The sequence below is a fragment of the Wyeomyia smithii genome, chromosome 3 (genome assembly GCF_029784165.1).
Source record: "Wyeomyia smithii strain HCP4-BCI-WySm-NY-G18 chromosome 3, ASM2978416v1, whole genome shotgun sequence".
In the NCBI taxonomy this organism is placed as follows: domain Eukaryota; kingdom Metazoa; phylum Arthropoda; class Insecta; order Diptera; family Culicidae; genus Wyeomyia; species Wyeomyia smithii.
This window is the reverse complement of record NC_073696.1, coordinates 8,211,488-8,232,902: the sequence shown is the minus strand read 5'-3', so window position 1 is coordinate 8,232,902 and position 21,415 is coordinate 8,211,488. Positions and strand designations below refer to the sequence as shown.

At 38.6% G+C, this 21,415-nt stretch overlaps 1 protein-coding gene across 2 annotated transcripts in view; it reads right to left on the bottom strand.

The window, feature by feature from the left end:
- The window catches only part of LOC129729392 (nitric oxide synthase), a 163,795-nt gene that overhangs the window by 93,195 nt on the left and 49,185 nt on the right, over positions 1–21,415 (bottom strand). For both annotated transcript variants that reach the window (XM_055687941.1, XM_055687942.1), the window contains exons 2-3: positions 6,057–6,426; positions 4,360–4,882 (exon numbers count right to left, since the gene is read on the bottom strand). In XM_055687941.1, the coding sequence (XP_055543916.1) occupies positions 4,360–4,882; positions 6,057–6,217 (684 nt within the window). In that variant the 5' untranslated portion in view covers positions 6,218–6,426. The remainder of the gene's footprint in view (positions 1–4,359; positions 4,883–6,056; positions 6,427–21,415) is intronic.

The window sequence follows — 21,415 nt, the reverse complement described above, 5'->3', positions numbered from 1 at the left end:
CCAATCGAACTATTTTGAATTCGCTTCGAGCTTTGGTGCAGCCAGACGACCCCTAAATGGGATTGAAAAATTGAAGAAGCCAGACGACCCTACATGGGATTAAAAAAACTACACCACTGAATTTAGCCCCCAGAATAAATCTTTCAGCATCTTTGGATTCAGAAGACGTTACTCTAGAAATAAAGAGCTTGAAAATTGAAGAGCTAAGTTGAAACCTACTGTGGGAGACTGAGAAAATCAGGTTTCCATGAAAATACGAACTCTGGTGAATTTAAACTCGTTTTGCTGAAAATATTTGGATGCTAAAATTAATGTTTCTATTAATTTATAATTCTGAGAACGAGCATTTTCAAAAAACAAGTTCCGTCCCGGTTCTTTACGGGTTAATCATGAATGAAACACATTATCATGAATGAACGTAGCCGCAGCCCGTCGTAGTAGGTTACCTAGATATCCGCTGCAGTTGTTTACGTGCCAAATTTGTAACTACTACAGTGCTGTAAATTCTGCTGTAGAACTCTTGATTTTCTTCAACGCAGTGAAAACAGATGAAAATACATACAGTTGAAATTTAGAAATTGTATAAATTCATCTCATATATTTCTTCCAATTCAAGCTTGTTTTAGGAAATTTGAGGTTTAATGTTTAGATTAAAGTATTCTTAGTGTAGTGAGTGATTTTGTTTAGTGATTAAAATAAAAAGTGGTCCGCTAGTCATGAAAAAAAACTTTGGTTGGCTGCTGAACGAGTCCCGTTGTAGCCGTATAGAACGATGCGCGAATTTTGTTTTCTGAGGTAGGTGATTGAATCAAATGAGTTTTCGAGTGCAGATGCCCGACTAAAATATCAAATTTAGTGCTTTAAGTGAGTTTTCGAGGATTATACCTTATGAGAAATCTAAAGTGTACTAAGAAGAATCCATTCCATGGATTGGCAGATTGGTTTAGGAAGAAAATATGCGTTTTTTCCTGTTTTCAATTGTGTTTACATGTTGAATGAGATGAAAATACGGGCTGCCGACTCATCCATAATCTTACGTCTAGCACAAAAATATTCTTCTGTTTGAATACATTTGTATAATTCGACAGTTTAAGATCTAAAGTTTACCTTCCAAGGGTTCCGGTTTTGACCCTAATTTATTTGCATGGCAAAAAATTGAAAGCAAAGCCAGACACTTTCATAGCATACGACCCCGGTGAGAGATCCGTATCCATTGCAGCGTCCCTTTTACCTGTTAGAATGTAAGCATTCGGAAAGTCTACAAACAAATATATTAGTCTTTACTTTTCGATGATTACTTTTGACCTACTGGAATTGCAACTGAGCAAAATCATTTCAAATCGCCTGGAAATACGCGAAAATTTAATCGACCATTTTTGATTTGAATGAAACTTTGCACACGTATCTGACTTAGCAAACTGAGCATTTTTCACAGAGGAAGAGATTTTTTACACCCATGACATTCTAAAAGGGCGTATGCCTTTTGGCATAGGTTTTACTCGAAGCATTGTAGCCCAGAAACCGTTGGTTGTATAGTAAAACTGTCTGAGAATGAGTTGTAGGGAATTTAAAATGCACCATAAAAACATATACACTGTACAAAAAAAATTTTTTTTGACCAAAAAAAAAATAAAAATAAACATTAAATTTCAAACTAAAAAAAAAAAATTAAATTTTTTTTTATTTTTTTTTTTTTAAGAAACTTGACGTTAATACGCAACTTTTAAAAAAAAGGCCAGGATGGAGAAATGAAAAATAATTTTTATGGTAGATTAATTTTTTTATGAAAATTCTAATTTAAACATTTTTCAAAATATTTGTATTCTGATGATTTAAAAAAAAGCAGAGAGTCATTTTGAATCAAAAAGCTCTTGGTAGTAAACATTCTAAAGGCATTGGTTTTCGAGTTATTTCTAATTTAAGCTCGAAAAATTATAATTATTTAGGAAAAGACAAGTTTCTCTTAATTTGTCCATGGTTCTCCAGCAAAAATCATACGTTCATTGGAATGCTTCATCAAAAATATACAATTCATTCTTTGACAACAAAACGATTGGGCGAACGGTTCTCAAGAAAAGAGTTAAATGTTCTAAGTGATATAAATATATATAAGAATCAAATATTTATTTTCGAGTTTTATTATCTTAGGAACATATTTTTTTATGACATAGATACTTTACAGAACTAGTTTCACCTTATATTTTATATATATCATAAGTAAATGATTCGTCATCTTTTGAAAACAGCTTCGTTTGTATCTTATTTTCTGAAGTCGGAACAAAAGAATAATACTTTTGTGTGGCAGCTATCATTATAGATTTTTTGAAAATATTGCTCCATTCTGTTACTCCTTGTTCATATTCTTCATATAATACCCAACTAAATGACATTTTTGATGAATTTTTATTACAATCATACAATTCTTTTGCGCTTGTAATGGGATGTTCATGTTCTTCAGCTAAACTTGCATTTCCTGCCATTCGTTTTAATATGCCACCAATTGCATCGCATGGGCCTTTACCCATGAGAAGTCGCAAAAAATGCCACTCTGCATCGACGTTATATTTTGTTGCAAAGTTTTTTCTATTTTTATATTGTGAGGCAGCTCCATCAGACATTAATATCGCTTTTTTCAACTCTATTGTTGTTTTCAAAAAACTCATTAATTTGGCAATGAACACCTGAACCGCAACAGTATCATGATGGAGTACTTCCGATATTATGATGAAGCTGATATTCTTAAGTGTTCCAGATTCTGAATAGTAAACAACGAAGGGATGAATGGTGACTTGACTATCATTCCAATAACTACATGAATCAAAAAATTGATAAAGACGTATTAAAATGAGCTTGACTGTTCAATATTTTTAATTTCGCAATAACGTTTTCGTTTAATTTGCGTAAGCTTGATGAGCACCGATGATCAGGAAAGGGTTTACAGCATTTGGGCTTGGTGTATTCCATTTTTACTTTATTCATCTTCACAAAATGCAAACTGTTACTAACACAACTGGAATAGTGCAATCGTATTTATATACGAAATCAGATATTATAGGTGACCCAGTAGTTATTGGTTGCGTACTTCACAAACAGTTATTATCAGTAAACAAGTAGGTAGTGTTGCACGACAAACATATTATTTTATAAAACATTTTTATAAAACATTCGAACAAACTTATGTCATAAAAAATATGTTCCTAAGATAATAAAACTCGAAAACAAATATTTGATTCTTACATATATTTATATCACTTAGAACATTTAACTCTTTTCTTGAGAACCGTTCGCCCAATCGTTTTGTTGTCAAAGAATGAATTGTATATTTTTAATGAAGCATTCCAATGAACGTATGGTTTTTGCTGGAGAACCATGGACAAATTAAAAAAACGTGCATTTTCCGAAATATTAATAATTTATTGAGCTTAAATTTAAAATAACTCGAAAACCGATGCCTTTAGAATGTTCACTACCAAGAGTTTTATGATTCAAAATGACTCTCTGCATCTTTTAAAATCATCAGAATACATATATTTTGAAAAATGTTTAAATTTGAATTTTTATAAAAAAATTAATCTACCATAAAAAAATTATTTTTCATTTCTCCATCCTGGACTTTTTTTTAAAAGTTGCGTATTAACGTCAAGTTTCTTTAAAAAAAAAATTCAACTCTTTTTTTTTAATTGAAATTTAATGTTTATTTTTATTTTTTTTTTGGTCAAAAAAAATTTTTTTTGTACAGTGTATATTTTTTTATGGTGCATTTTTAATTCCCTACAACTCATTCTCAGACAGTTTTTCTATACGACCAACGGTTTCTGGGCTACAATGCTTCGAATAAAACCTATGCCAAAAGGCATACGCCCTTTTAGAATGTAACTCATGGGTGTAAAAAATCGCTTCATCTGTGGAAAATGCTCAGTTTGCTAAGTCAAATACGTGTGCAAAGTTTCATTCAAATCAAAAATGGTCGATATTCGACCATCGGTGATTTGGCGCGATCTTGCTCAACTGACATTGAAGCCGTTTTAACTTCTTCGAGGCAAAATAACTACTTTGGTTTAAAAGTAACATGACATTAAAGTTGTTATTTCAATAAGATGTGATAAACAGCAGCCATTTGAACGCAATAAAATCAAATTTCAGCAAAGCTGTGAACAACCGACAGATAAATTTAGCGAGTAGCTAAACAAATTGCAGACAGCAATATTTCCCGATCGTTATCAGTGGAGTGGATTTTCCCAGCAAATAATGCAAAGCCATGCGTTCAGCAACCAGCTGAGCCCTTAGTTTATCCACACTACAGCACTGCATACATTCACGGCGAACATCACGCGGCCGGAGATCAGAGATTATACTCACATCAGCCGCTCTTCCGTGCAGCGTGTCGTACGATTCAGCTTTGGTGCTGATGCATTTCAGCTTCATCGGCTTCACCATGGCTGGCAGTTTCCCATCGTGACTGTGTAGCATTTCCCCGTCCGCTCCCAGGATACGAATGTCATGCGAGGATTTCCGGTGTATTCGCAACGATTGGGGCGATAGTTCGCGATATCCTCTGCCGGTATCGCCGTTGCTGTTATTCACTGTTGCCGCACAGCCGACACCGCCCATCCCCGCCGAAGACGCCGGATGGTGATGCTGATTATGCTGACCGTGCACGGCGATACTGTACCGCTTGCGCCCCGGATCGAACTTTGCACCCGACTGGAGGTTTCCCTCTTGAAGAGTGCCTGATTTACTCTGCTGACTGTTGACCACCTGATCGCCGGTGGGTTTCGAACCAATCACGCCTGTCCGCACCGTTCCCGAGCGGCTGTCGGCAAGCATCGTGGCGTTGTTATCGGGAGATTTCACGCTATTGTTGTTGTTGTTATTGGTGGCACTGGGGAGGAAATACGAGAAGCGAAACATTCTGGTTAATATTGCAATAACTTGATGCGTGCGGCAATTACAAGCTACATTTGGTTAAGTGGATCCTGCTAATTAGTTCAATCTGTGTATTATCACTTTACAAAGTTGCTCATAATATGTTATTTGTTGGAGTGAAATTGCGATACTGTATTGAAACTGTAAGTTTATACATCAAGCTGGGAAAACCAACAAGTGGTTGGTTGTACTTGTGCAATCAATACAATTGAAAATTATATTATCCATACAATCTGGTAAATCATTATTAGCAGGACCGCACTAGGTCAAGAATCTAGCTAGGCAATCTAAATGTTTGTTTATAATTTCACAAGAAAACACAACGTTCCTTCGTTCTTAACAATTGATTCGCAGTCAAGCAATCACATTAAGTCAAATTCCTATTATAGGTTTGAAAGATGCCAGATGTCTACACCCCTCTGGCCTAAGTCCTATTTAAATAATAGCACCAAAAGTTTTGATAGAGAATGAATTTGAAAAATATAAGAGTTTAGATTTAAAACGACTGAGAAAGACTTTGAAGCAAGGTTGCATATTCAAATTTAGGGTACTTTTTCGCCGCGTGCCGACAGCTCGCTTCATTAATACAATTAAGAAATACGATGTATGACAAACCTGTAGTCCCTAAGTAGTACTACAAGTCTCTAGAATAGTCTAATGCTCTAACCGTTATGCCTGAAGCGTAAGAGCCCATATTCAGTGTTATATTCAGTCAATATTCGCGTTGAATATTATAATATTCACCGCGAATATTGGCTGAACATCCCGCTGAATATGGGCTCTCACACTTTAGGCACAAGAGTTAGACCATTGCTTTCTTCAACAAACTTGTAGCATTACTTTAGAACTACAAGTTTGTCGTACATCAAGTTAGAAAATTGTACTTGTGGAGCGAGCTATCGGCACGCGGCAAATTGAATGGAATTGACACCCCAAAATTGAATATGCAACCTTGCTTTGAAGAAAGAAATTATTTAGTATAAACTAACATAGAATTGATTAGGCAGGTTTTCAGAATATTTACGGCAGCATATTTCAGTAACGGAGACCGAGAACAATTGTTTTGAAGTGAAGTGACAGAAAATCTTCTTTCTATATAATACACTAACAAATTTGTTCAAAATGCTTACCCCATCGATCCGATACTATTGTTGTTAAACCCATTACCGATGTGATTTGCCACACTGCCATTACCGACGCCAGCGCCGGTGTTATTGCTGTTCCGGCCCTTGTTCATTAGTGAGCCCATTTTGAGATGCTCTAGCATCGAATTTAAATGCTGGGACATCATTTTTTCTTCTTTGCTCACAATTACTCACTACTGTTAGCCTCTTCGTTCGTTTCTTTTAATTAATCCACAGCGCAGAGGTCTTCGCAAGCGATAGCGGTGATAAATCGGATTATCGAGGAAACACTGTAAAACCGGTTGACATTTATTGTCGAGTAGCTCCTCGACCGGGAGCTGCCGATTGGTTTGGGTACGGCAATTTTCGGTGACAACTGCAATGAAACAAAATAACAATAAATTTTAATCAACCAACTGATCGAGTGCCATATATTGCTATTTTATAATGTCGAATGACGATGAACGTGTGATATGTCATCAGCAAATGATAGAAAACGTTTGTATTTTGATTTTCCATTTATTAAAAAAAGCGATCTGGTATACAAAAGTGTTGTTAAACTATGAATAAATTATTATAAATTACAATTATTGTTCTTATTAGTATTGTTGTTATTATTGTTTTCAAAACAGTCGGGCGGGTACGTTTTCTCGTCATTACGCTTATCACTAACTTCGATTGTCCTAACTTGAGCGCACAATTTCTGAACCATACAATGCTCCTCACAAGTGGAAAAATCATCATCCTCAGTACGGTTTTTCTCGGAATCCAAGTCGCCATTATCGCAAATTAGCCCTGGACTTGGCTTGTATGGTGCCGGCGATGGTGAGGACGAACTCGACGTATTAATGAACAAAGATTCCGAAACTTCTATGGACACCGTTGTTTGAAGTGATTCATCAGCTTCTGAGAGATCCTCAGCAAACGGAACTGCAAGTGCATCACTTTCCGAGCACAATTCGTTGGGAGTTGAGCACTTTACATAGGTTAAGGAATCTTCAAAGCGCACTTTCTTCACACAGGTTGGCTTCATGGTATCGGTCGGAGACGCTATTCTTTTCTCACGCGACTTGCCCCGTTGCTCGAGCGAAGCCACGCATGGCCAGCTTCCACCGTGAAAAGTGTAATTATCCACCAGATCTTGCACTCGGCTGGTCATTAGAAGAAACTCATAGCTAGTCTCCAACCTCTGGCAGCAGTCGGCGCAAATAAACTTCGACGAGTTTCGACCGGTTGCCAAAATGCCTCCGAAGCATTCGGCCAGCAACATCTGGATGTGCTGGTTTTCCTCAATGCTTACTAGTTCCGATCTCGACAGACAGCAACGGCACAGCGGTTCGTTTTGCACCCGAGCCAATCGTTGTACAATTCTCGGATCGATGGCCATCTTTTCCGTTTGATGTTGAGTCATAACGAACAATTTGCGAAAAAAAATTAAGTCAAAGGAAGTACAATTTGGAACTAAATACCGTGAAATGGTGTGTATTTTGTGGTAATATATGATTGTGGGAAAGTTTACCTAGTACGCGGTATACATTTGAAGCTTTACGTACCCAAGCAGGCTTTGTTCGCTGCACATTGATTGACTTTTTGTTCGAACAGAGTTTGGATGGTATTTAGTTCGTTTGTTTAATGGAATCCCATAGGTATTTAAAGCGGCAATTTGATTTGGTTTGGCTACCTGTTATAGCGCGGAAGTGGTCTTACAGTGAAGAGCTATACATCAATGGGTAAAGCACATTCCGAGGAACGAAATATAATAATCATACTTTTGATTACTTTAGCCATAGTAATGTGGTTTTTATTCCAAAGTGTTCGAAGTTTGAGACTGTTCTAAGTATGAGTCAAAATGGTACCATTTTTGACACACTATATTTTCACTATATTACCTTCGAACTTAGACGCGATTGTCATAATATGTACATTAAAACGTGATTTTCAAAACTTTTCTATCGTTGTCCTTCAATTTTTAAATCACGAATTAAAACTGCTCGAAATCACTACAATGACAGTTCGCCCATGTACCAACTGTCATTGTAGCGATTTTTAATTCTTTATTTAAAAATCGAAAGACAATGGTTTAAAATTTCAAAAAATCACGTTATGCTCAGAATATTACACTCTTTTAGCTGATATGAAAATCCGTGAATAGCTAAACAACCGAATTGTGGGCATAGTGAGCGAACCAGCAACGATCTTCGAATGCGGCTCGCTCACAGAAGAAATTTTGGTGGATTCCCTAGGAAAAGAGGAACTTTTGGAGAGCCGTTTACTAATGAATTCCGGTCAAGACAGCCAATCCTGTTCCTCTTCCCTATTGGATACGCCAAAATGCAACAAAAGTAATAGCGATGATGACATTAACGTCACCCCAAGACCTGTATCAACTGGTGGTGACCCACCGGAAAGCGTAGGAAGTGCAAAAACAAAATGGCGTCAAAATGTCTCCAAGAGCATACGGTTTTCTAGTGGTCGAAAATCTTTTTGACCGATGTTCAGGTGACTCCAAACCCTACTAAGCGATCCAGAAATGGTAAACATGGCATTACTGAATGTACTGATTCCGCTAGCCTACAACCAAGGGGATGGCAGCCCTATCTAAACTCTACACGTTTGACAGTAGGTAATATATCGGGACTTTATTTGAAAATTAAGCCCCGAGGCAGTTCCATATACTTATCACTTTAGTCAGGAAGACTCTTCATTCATTCAACATAGAAAGAGATAGCATGTTGTCATCCCCCTGCCTACAACCCAGTTTTATTTAGTTTGGCCAATTAGACATTTTACCATCGCTCGAATTTAAATATTGATTTGGTAAACTTGAAACAGGTACTTGCAAGAGTTTGTTCTACAAATGCATCCATTGCTCCTATCTGAATAATTTGTCTGAGTCATGTGGTGGCTAAAAGTTTAAAAAGGAACAGAATAGAAATAACGTGATGATTGGTTAGGGAAAAAGGAAATGAGCCGTCTGAACGATTGTTATTGTAGGCGCGTAAAAAAGATAACCAAGGCACTGTGGTTCCCCTCCCCCATAGGTCATAAAACCAAAAATCAAATTTCATTATATTGGTATTTCTTCACCTCTCAGCGTCCTTCGTAGTCTGAAGCTAACAATGGAATCAACTACTGTATTGTATCACGAAGGAACTGTTTACTGTGGGGCTTGGAAGTGCGCATTGTTTTCGCTTTTAAACAGCTGTAAAAAGTATGTTATTAGGTTAAGTGCAATTTTACCCTGTTTTGAAGTAGAATACTTCTCTCAGGAAGTTCGGCTACATAGGGATGTGAAATGAAAATCCAAAACCGAAAAAAGTGAAAAATATGTCCAATTTCAAATGCTAATAAATCGGTTAGTTTTCGATGGATTTCCTTCGTTCTTGCAGCAATAGATTGGAAAATCTTCTAAGATTCTTCCCAAAATAAGATAATTGTAATTTTATTTTTCACACTATTGTACTATTGAAAATAGTCAAGCCTTGTCAAAACGAAAAATTCGACCTCTGATTGGTCGTTATATGCTTGCTTCCCAAGCACGGTCGACAGAATCATATACCTTGCAATTGAAAACATGCTATTTGGCCTATATAAGAGCCTGTTTCAGCCGGAGCCGCTCATAATAGTTCTAGACAGCGACAACAGCAGTCGTCCTTCCTTAGCAGCAGCACTAGCCCTGTGGTTGGTCACCACGTCTCAGGAGCAGCGCGGTTTTTCTCAGCGTGTGTCGCCAGACAGCCATTATTCCCCCCGTGTAGGGGCAGCATGAAGATTGGCATCAGGAAATCCAATTTTGGAAATCAAAATGCCTTTTTGAAGGCAAATAAACAAGTCATTGAAAGTTAATATTTTTTGTCAACGCAAGCAAGCATTCTGTGTTGCATCCTAACAATTTAAATTTGTCGCACCCGTCTAATTTACTGAATGTGAAATAGCTTCCACAGTGCATGTTGTCCGTGTATCTTAATTCCCCCAATGTTAGGGCAGCTCAAAGGTTGTAATGAGCAACCGATTTTGAACCGCAACATGCTTTTTTCAAGGCAAATAAAAAAATAATTGAAGGTTAATAATTTTCTGGCATCAACACAAGCAGACATTCTGTGCGGGATGCAATCAAATTCTGTTGTAGTTGTCTAATTTTCACTTTATTTAGTAAACCCCCCACTGTAGGGGCAGCGCAAAGGCTGCGATCAGCATAACCGACATTGAATAATAAACTGCCCTGTTAGTACGCATTCACAAAAGCTGTTAGTTCGACTATGCAGAGCTTATATGAAGTCGATTCAATCAATCAGCATAAACAGAATTTCGTCGTCTCCCAGCTGCCAAGTTGCAACATGATGCAACACGCAACAGCGAGCAAACGAAATCGCTTGATGTTACAAACCGCAATAAGATACGGGTTAAAACCGTTGCGTGTGTGAGAGCACCATCGGTGTTTATTCGCTGGATACACTATCTACTGTCTACTGAACGCAATAATCTGCTTACATGCGACACGGGGACGGGAACATTTTCTTCAACGAAGCTGCGCAACACGACACAAAACATGTTATTTTTTTGCTTCAATGAGAGTGCTATCGGTCCGGTTCGACAAGAAATCATTTTTGTGCATCCGTGCTACGAAACTGAGGAGAAACTTAAGAAACTGAAAAAATAGGTGGAGCTTATCAAATGATCGCTCTGAACCAGAATGAAGTCACACATATTTTTCAAGTTATATCATTCCACCACGTACGAAAAATAATTCATTCCTATTTTCATCCCTATATAAGAGCCTGTTTTAGTCGAAGCCGCTCATAGTAGTTCTGAACAGCGACGGCAGCAGTCCTCCCTTAGATAGCGGATAGCGGCCACAACTGTGGCATGGCTGTGGATAAGCGTAGCAGTTTCAGCGGATCTCACCATCGATAGCAGCAGGGCCAGCAGATTCAGGTACAGCGGATACCAATGGCGGCCACAACTGTGGCATGGCTACTGATAGCGTTGCAGTTGCTCAGCAGTTAGGCCAGCGTATAGCGGCCACAACTGTGGCATGGCTATGCATAGCGTAGCTGTTGCAGCGGGTATATCAGCATCGATAGTAGCAGGGTCAGCTGATGCAACGACACTCCCTTCACTAAAATGCTGTTTCAGTGTGGAAGCGGGAAGCATCAGCAGCGGGCTTGCATGAAGTGAATACATCAGCCAGCAACTTCCTCGAAGGCCTCTGTCATAGTAGACGCGAAAAGCGGCACGAACCTATTCGCTCGGCCGTAGGTTGATGTACAGCTCTACTGATGGCTGTACATTAACCTACAGCTGAGCGAATCGGTTCGCGTCGCATTTCGCGTCTATTATGGCAGAAGCCTAATGGGACAGTTGTATCAGTTTGTTCAGAAGAATATTATTGTCGGTAATATTACAGAGATGCGATTGCGTAAATCCGATTTTGAATTGAACAATTGTTCTTTTGAGAACAAATAACACTTATTTGAAGAGTTAATAGCTTTTGGTACCAATAGCAGTATAGTGACAGCCTCAGCGGTAGATGCAGATGCAGCCGGTACTTCCCTGAGGCCGATGTAAAGGTAAATGGGAGCAGCACGGCGAAACAGTTCGGGTTATGCTTAGACGCGCGTCATTTTTCGTTGTTGACATTCCCCACATGAAACGACGCGCTTTCGTATGATAGCGGTGGTATTAGCGGTAGATGCATTTGCCAACACTTCCTCCAGTAAAGCCGTGTCTAGTTTTCAATGTGAAAACACCTTTCTCATTGTGTTGACCGTGCGCCTTAGTCCTCACTATCAATGATAAATTGAACATTTGTCCTTATAAGGACAACAAATGAATTAATGAAGATTTAATTTTGAATTAGAATACTTCTCTCAGGAAGTTCGGCTACATAGGGATGTAAAATGAAAATCTAAAACTGAAAAAATCGAGAAAAATTTCAAATGCCAATAAATCGGTTAGTTTTCCATGAATTTCCTTCGTTTTTGCAGCAATCGATTAGAAAATCTTCTAAGATTCCTACCAAATGCATGAAATTGCAATTTTATCATTCGAACTATTGTACTATTGAAAACTCTTAAGCCTTGTCAAAACACAAAATTCGACCTCTGATTAGTCGTTATACCGCGCTTTTTCAAGCACGGTCGACAGAGTTATGGACCTAGTAAATTGGGAATGCATCATTTGGCCTATAAAAGAGCTTCATCAGATAATAAACAAACATTTCATCGGATATTAAATTGAACAACTGAAATTTGAAGAACACAAATGATTATTTGAAGAGTTAATATTTTCTCGTTTTGCGCTATAATCCAAAATTAATTATCTTCATCTACATGCATACTCTGACTATTATTACGTGTTTGCGTCGCTTAGTGTTTGGCTACGGTCAGGCAGAACGCAAATAACGGCGCGATGCGATTCGGCAAGACGAAATCTGTTGAAATGTATAGCTCTACTTCGCCTTAAAAAGAGCTGTACATTTCACGGTAAGGCGAATCGCATCGCGCCGGCATTCGCGTTCTGCATAACCGTAGCCTTTGTTCCGTTCCCGTTTAATGATGTCGTATTAAATGTGCATATTACAATTCGGCAGCACTTCAACTTCTCATTTGCACAAAATTTAAAAATATCCAATGAATTTCATTCAAAATATCAGACAAAAAGAAATTACAATACTGCCAATGAACGGTCAACGTTTATTTACTAGAAAAAATGACTGACACGCAAGCAGCCAGGTTATCTTTCTTGTAAAAGTATTCTACTTCAACCTTGCGGTCGTGGCTTTGCATACAACCTTCTTGTGATTTTTCAGTGAATTTAAGTATTCCAAAGTGGTTTTTTGATATGGAGGTCAAAAAACAAGGAATGTTAGGCTTTTTCCAGTGATTTTAAGAATGTTGTATTGTGTTGTTAACGACTGAGCCAACGGTAAAATAGGTACATTTTGAGATAAATAGATATCACCAATATATTTTCATTTGTCAATTCAACAATTTACGTGAATGCATCAAAATGTTCGTTAGGGATCAATTATCTGCAGTGGTGGGCACCATTCCGCTAATTCGCTAATTAGTGACGCTAAAATTCAGTTAGCGATTTAGCGATTTCGCTAATTTTTGAGCTGGTTAGCGAAACTGATAGCGTCGCTAGAATCGACAATAGAAATATTTAGAAAAACTGTGAATTGCTGATGGCGTACGTAAATTGCTTCGAAAGATGAACATACTTTACTGCGAAAGTTCCTTTGTCAGTTTTTTTTTACCCTAGAATGGAGTTCCAAGCACACCAAGAACTTTGATGAATTGCAATGCGCTTGAAATTATGAGAACTTTGGTTCTATTTTTTCGATTCAGATAATAATTGAATTTTCATGAAAACATTCCTAAGAGTATCTATTTTCGATGCACGCTAAATAACTTTTGTTATTCTTGTTTTCACAAAATCAAATATGAATACCGTTTCGTGAACCTCTTACTGTAAATAGCTTTAAAAAGTAATTGTTTTCGTTTGTTCAACCAAAACAGATCAAAGTGGTCCAAATCTTACAAAACATGAGCAATAAATATAGCGATATGACTTTTTACATATTAAAAATTTAGCGATTAGCGATTAGCGAAAGTTCCGCTAATGTGGGTTTAGCGTTTAGCGATTATCGAGCTAAATTTTCCGGTTAGCGACTTAGCGATTAGCGTCGCTAAATTTTCGGTTAGCGGTGACCACCACTGATTATCTGTTCAAAACACAATTTGGCTGCCGAGAACTGCGGATTGGTTTGTGAGGAGTGATTACAAATTGGTAATTTTTGGGACGTCTTCTTCGTTTTTGTTTTGTTTTTGAGTGTTTTCTTATGCTGTAATATTTTGCAACCCCTTTTCGATGAATACCGTGTGACGTCAACATATTTATAGGTTTAGTGCTTAGACGTGCATTTTTCAAAATGCATATCTTTAAATTTTGAGCTGGAAAATCTGGTAGGTTTCATGAGAAGATACAAAATATTTTGAAACCTAGAAACTCATCACAATGGGATTATTATAACTTGAAGCTAGATACATTACAGTTACAGTTACATTACTTAGCTGATTACTCTGGCTAAGTTACTAGTAATGTGTTCATGAAATAAACTGAACAACTGTTGCTAGTTTTCAACTTAACCAAAGTTCGAAACCTTTAAAAAAAGATTCGACTATAACACTTGCCAAGAATCACACTATTGAACCTCCCGCTGACGCTTTGAGTCTGATGATGGAACCCATTTTCCGGGTTCGACTGTATGTGATGTTTGGGAACTAAAATCCAAATAATGTTCTTTATACCAAAAACGGGCAATACAGATCCCACATTTTTTAGACCCATAAGCTTGTCTTCGATCCTTCTGAAGACAATGAAAATAGTGTTACAGGAATATCCAAATGCAATTAATATTTTTTTTTTATTCTTACTTATTTTCCGTTGGTCTAGTTCCGCCACTGTTGTGGCCAATCACCGACGCCCAGGGAGGCGACTCCACACCCAGGACCCTAACTCACGACCCGTTTATTAACGGACCGGCGCCAACGGCTTTACTTCCTCATGCGATGGAAGGCGTGATCCCAGAGATTTTTCGCCTCAGAAAATCTCCCGGTGTCGGCTAGGATTGAATCTAGACCAGTTGGGTTGGTTGTGAGTGGATCACGCCACCTCACAACCATCGACACCTATGTCGGCGGTGGGATTCGAGCCCAGGCGCCGAGCGTGGTTGGCGGAGACGTTACCAACCACACTAGGCCCCCGCGACTCTGAATGCAATTAATATGCTTGTATCAAAAATTGATAATATGCTTGTAACAAAAATTGAGAGGTCTCTTCTGCAATGTTTTACAAGAAGGCCAGTGATGAATATACACGGAGGCTGGGTGAAATCAATGGATAACTATGACATTCCCAACAAAGTCAGGGGTCAACGGTATTCTTCACGGACGGCTCAAAAATCAGTCCGAAAACTGGTGCGGGAATCTTTGGTCCTGGAGTACAGATATCAGTGGCAAAAGGTAATTAGACAACAGTATTTCAAGCAGAGATTTACACCATAATCGAATGTGTTAACGTTAGCCTGAAGAGAAATTATGAACATGCGAATGTTTGCCTTTTCTGTACTAGTCAAGCAGCAATATAGGCTCTTTGTTCTAAATGTACATCAAAATTTGTCTGGGAGTGCGTTCTCTCACTGAGAAGGTCTGTCGTATGAACTTTGTCAATTTGTACTGGGTTCCAGAGCAATGTGACATTGATTACTGGCTAAACAAGGTTCTAACTCGCAATTTGTTGGTCCGGATCCTTTTTGCTCTTTGTACCTACACAGGACTAATAACTGGGCACTGCCCGAGTAAATTTCACAGCAACTGGTGACTGGTTATTCTCTTGGTACGTATAGCAATGGGGATATACTACAAAAATTCTAATTAATTGACGCAGTAGTCTACTTAATAACAAAAAAATCACAGGAGGGTTGTGTGCAAAGCCACGACCGCAAGGTTGAAGTAGAATACTTTTACAAGAGAGTTAACCCGGCTGCTTGCGTGTCAGTCGTTTCTCCTAGTAAATAAATGTTGACCGCAGTATTGAAAATTCTGTGCAAATGAAGTTGAAGTACTACTCAATTTCAGTTTGCACATATAAATACGACCTCACTGAACAGGAAAAGTACAAACTCTTTGCGGCGCAAACAAGTTTCAACAGTCAGAGTATATGTACATGTGAATTCAAATTAAGATAATTAACTTTTGGTTAATGCTCAGAACGAGAAAATATTAAATCTTCATTTGTTTGGTTGTCCTAAAAAGAACAGTTTGTTGTTGAAAAAAAAAATAAAAATAAAAAAAAAATTGGATATGACGCTGATTGCATCTTTGTGTTACACCGATAGCGGGAGTTATGGTGAACTTGCGTATGACGAAGGCATCGTATTACCTGTTTTATTGAATGGGAGAAAGAGGAATATTGTAAAATTTTGTAAACATTTAATTCAAACAATATTACCAAATCGTAGTCAGGCACTCTGATAACAAAGTTAAAGGCAGTTTTCACACTGAAAATCAGACAGCCAGCAGAAGTTTTGATTGCCAAAATCCAGAATGCTTGTGTACAACAGAATTTGATTGCATCCCGCACAGAATGTCTGCTTGTGTTGATGCCAGAAAATTATTAACCTTCAATTACTTGTTTATTTACCTTGAGAAAGGCATTTTGCGGTTCAAAATCGGTTGCTGATCGCAACCTTTGAGCTGCCCTAACATTGGGGGAATTAAGATACACAGACAACATGCACTGTGGAAGCTATTTCACATTCAGTAAATTAGACGGGCGCGACAGATTTAAATTGCTAGGATCCAACACAGAATGCTCGCTTGCGTTGTCAAAAATTATTAATTTTCAATGAATTGTTTATTTGCCTTGAAAAGGGCATTTTGATTTTCAAAATTGGATTTCCTGATGGCAATCTTCATGCTGCCCCAACACGGGGGGAATAATGGCAGTATGGCGACACACGCTGAGAAGAACCGCGCTGCTCCTGAGACGTGGTGATCAACCACAGGGCTAGTGCTGCTGCTAAGGAAGGCCGACTGCTGTTGTCACTGTCTAGAACTATTATGAGCGACTTCGGCTGAAACAGGCTCTTATATAGGACAAATAGCATGTTTTCAATTGCAAGGTATATGATTCTGTCGACCGTGCTTGGGAAGCAATCATATAACGACCAATCAGAGGTCGAATTTTTCGTTTTGACTATTTTCAATAGTACAATAGTGTGAATAATAAAATTACAATTATCTTCTTTTGGGAAGAATCTTAGAAGGGTTTCCAATTTATTGCTGCAAGAACGAAGGAAATCCATCGAATACTAATCGATTTATTAGCATTTGAAATTGGACATATTTTTCACTTTTTTCGGTTTTGGATTTTCATTTCACATCCCTATGTAGCCGAACTTCCTGAGAGAAGTATTCTACTTCAAAACTGAGTCGAATGGTTAGTGAACTTAGAAAATAACAAATACATGAGTCAACAAATAAACCATTAATATAAATGCGCACCAGGACGAAAAATGTATCAAACGGGTTCCAATTAAACATCTCATCACAGTAGTTACCCATAAGTGGCCTACTTCGAGCAGATACTGTAAAATAAAACTATTATACTAACGACCCGTCTAGTGGATGGTGCTATAAACTGATTGAAGTGGAACAAATAAACGCCAATAAATTTCACCACCATCACCATCAAACAATGACTCCGTGATTCCCCGGAATTCACATATCAGATCGGGCGAGTTCACGTGCGGCTGCTTGACAGAATCAAATATTCGCACATCGTTAACAGACGCCTTAATGTTAGGTGACAATCAAGCGTCCCGCCGATAGGGTGGTTTGTCGAGAATAAAAATACCATTCAGACATTGCTTTATAGTTGTTTGGGACTTTTCCAAATGCTCTCTCGTTTGTTTCGCGACTGATAATGTGTTTTCACCCTGTCCCGACAACAGTCACGTATCAGTGATCCAATATGTTAACCGCGCGTGGAAAGTCTCACTACCCCATAAAATAAATTTAATTTAACACTTCGGCGAACGGAGAGTGCTAGACACCCGCAGTTGTGGAAACAATTATGTTACTGCTAATGCGTGTCCGTACTGAACAAAACCATGAAACCCCTGTAAACCGACGAGAATCCACAACCGACGAGTTGGGGTTCATTAGTGGGTGGTATGTCGAAGCAGATTTCGTGTTCACTTTCCCGAAATTAAACCGTTTATAGACGTTTTGTTACGGTTGACTTTGTATGGGGCGCTTTGCGGTACGCTCCGATGATTAAAGGCAAACACTTGACTCTTATTCTTTCCGGCATGGTGAATTGATTACGAGTTAATTTTTCAATTGCAGCTTATAACAGGATTTTGTCGGAGAAAACAGTAAAAAAATTTACCCTGGAAACCAGTTCTGATTTTAAGATTCATGTTCGCAATTGGTGCATTTTGGGACGATTTTGATTGTTAATATTTAGGATAGTTGATGGCTTCGGTAAGCGCAAAAACAACATTTATCATTATTTTAAAACACAGCTTAATCAATCATTTAACCGAAAGCAAAAATAAAGTGCACTTCCGGTCGATAGTGTAATTTAATTAGACACAAATATTTGTTCTTTCCCCTCGCGGACAATGGCTCGTGAACAAAACATTCCACATAGTGAAATTCTGGCTTGACTGGAACCGATCGACAAACAGTAATTATCTTTTCCGCTGCCCTGTGGGTCTGTCAACCTCAACAGCATATTGCGAAACAGCGAAAATGAGCATTTCATAAACGTAAAACTGTTTACCTGGTGGACTCCCGCCATAATAGCCCCCACTCGTGCTGATTTGATTATTCTCGTTATTATGCTGTTTATTTGCGTATCCCTAGGTTGATGAAATCAAAACAGTTAATGGTGAAACCAATGGGCGCTTTAATCGTAGTAGGCAGATAATTCCACCAAACTGGACGGAATTAATTCACCTCAGGCCGAACGTTGTCGTTTAGGGAAAATTGCCAAATTATGGCTTCTGCAGAAACCGCAAGTGTACAAGTATGTACCTACTTAAGGAGGGGAGAAAAAAATTCTTTTTATGTCAATGTGAGGAGAGATCCCACACAACTTAACGACCTATTCCGCCGATAATAATGCTAAATCACGTACATCATTATCGTAGAAATTATTTTTGTTGGCGTATCTTTTCACCTCGCGCGTACCATTCAATTTGAAGTGACACTTTATTGCCAAGTTAAGTAAGTTGTCTTCGTACAAAATCCAAAAGTTCAAACAATATACTACTGGTATGATAATCAAATAACTTCTTTGCTCGTGAAATTCTATCTGGGAAAAGTGTATTCCCTTCAACAATACAGATACCGTTTCTCTAGCAGAAGCAGCTATCAGGAAAGTATTAAAATCAAGTGAGACAAATCCTGTCAGAACACGGCCTTGCTTTGGCTTTAACTTAGACACAAACAAGCACAAGCCAATGTTGAAAATCACAACAACAAAAGAGACGCTTCTTATTTTCTAGTAGAATTTGAGTTTCCCGGAAAAGCGTTCGTGTAAAATTGATTGGACGGATTTTTTGTCGCATCTGTGGGATTACCAGCGCAATCTCTATCCCTATCAGAATTCAATGAAACTTAGTGGATGTAGGATTTGCCTGAGTTGTAATCTGTACGCAGTGAAAAGTACTCAGTTTTGGGTGGTTTTCAAATAGTCGCCCTGCACTAAACTATAAACGAATTTGTTAGCATTGGGTATTGCATTCCATGAGAAGCCTGCTGACACCTCCAGCAGCTACGAATGCAGCTCATAATGCAATCCACCTTCAAGTGCCCCAGCAGCGTAAATATTGAGTTAAAAATTTGTCTTCTGAATAAATGAACTGCAATCATCGAGTGTAAGCAAACATAACAACTTAGTGGCTTACGGGTCACAGCACAGCTGGTTGCCCAGCACAGTATGTCCGGAGCACCAACATCGGCATGGGATTCCTCCTGTCAGATGCTTACACACACGCACATACAAACGTGTTCGCACTTACACATGTGCACTTGTCCATGAATCGGTCAGCAGGTTGTACTCTTGAAAAAATAAACAAGCATCGTGCCGTACGGAAAAAGTGTGTCACCAACTGACCGAGTGATGAGTTTAACGCATTTAAAACTAGGTGGAATAAGTGGAAAAGTTGAAAGCTTTTAAATCAGAATTAACCCCATCATGTCCATACTGAGTCCACCCAGTGATCCTCTCCAATGACGAGCACGTTTTATTCGGGTTACTCCTTCAGTTGAAATCAGCACTTCTCACTACTATTGAACAACATAACGACACTCGCCATGAATTCGACCCTACGAGGGTTAATACCAATCCAAGGGTGTCGGATGTGTTTGGTCATTCTGGTTTTGACTAACCTGAAGCGAGAACTCAATTGAGCCCATTTCATTCGTTAGTCAATGGAGATTACTTCCCGTTTGTGGCAGCGGTTAACCCCAAATGATATCAGTTAGCCGCGAGGGAATGGACGGCAATGTTCTGCCACGTCAGTAGCTTGTTCCTAGAGTTGCCACAGTTATGAAAGGAAAAGCAAAAATGCCACACCAGCTTGGTGGAATGTTTTATTGGTAAAGTTTCATTCATCTGTCCGGCGAAGGGGGAACAATCGCTTATCTGGGATTGTTTTGGGATATTACACTTTAATTGGATCCAAAGTGCTTTGTGTCGGCCATTTTATTCGACCAACTCATGCCCAAAAACCGATAATTGATAAAACAATATTCTGCTTTGCATAACATGAATAATTCCCGAAAATAAAATGAATGAAATCAATCGTAAAGTAAAAAGTTTTGCTAGATTTATGGTAATCAAGAGTGACGAAGCCACAGCACAGCAAAAACTGATTTCACCCGCAAATCCCAACCGTTTTTCCACAAGAAACGAATGCAAAGGGGAAACTGAAGCGAAAGCGGCACAAGTGTATCTAACCCACATGTTGACAAACATCATTTTCCAATTTCATACTGTTGCAATTTCTATGCCACTACTAAGTTGGAGTGTTTCTATCGCCACCCACTGCTGCTACCAGCGCAGAGCCGAGCGTCACTGTTAGAGGGACCAAAAGCTGCTCCAGCATGATGCCAAATTGATAGCTGTAAAATGTGCATTGAACTGAATCGTTTCCCATTCGGCGTAAACCCAACGATGTCTGAAAACACCGTAGTGTGTAGTACGAAGAAAACCCAGCAAATCCCGGTGCATATTCTTACACGTCCAACTTGCAGATAGCTTCGCTCTACAATTAGTGAGATTTATTTTCTCGATCCAGATTCGATCAGGGTTTCTTCATTGATTCCTAGTCAGTATGCCTCTGCTGCCCGGGGATTGACTTGTCGTTTTCATTTGCGTTAAAGAAGTGATGATTCCCGTCGATATGCGGTACACACAAACGCGCCAGCGTGCAGTCGAGTTTTCCATGCGATTACATATTGATTTTGATGGATAGCCACCTCATTTGAACTTCTGAATGGCGGAGATGAGAATGCGATTAGAGCCGCTCTGACAACGAAGCAATACTGAATGCAGCATAGCAAATTATAATTTCACTTTCGCAAATCTGTGATTCAGCAATCGAGATAATCGAATTATCTCTGTTCGTAACGAACACCATGGCTGGAAAATTGGTCGATAAAATTTGTGTTCGAGAAAATGATTTAAATTATATTGATGGAGGCGCATTGTGCTTCGAAATGAAAATTTACAAAGTTCAAAAGGTGCCCAATTAAAAAAATACCAAATCCCCATACCTATAA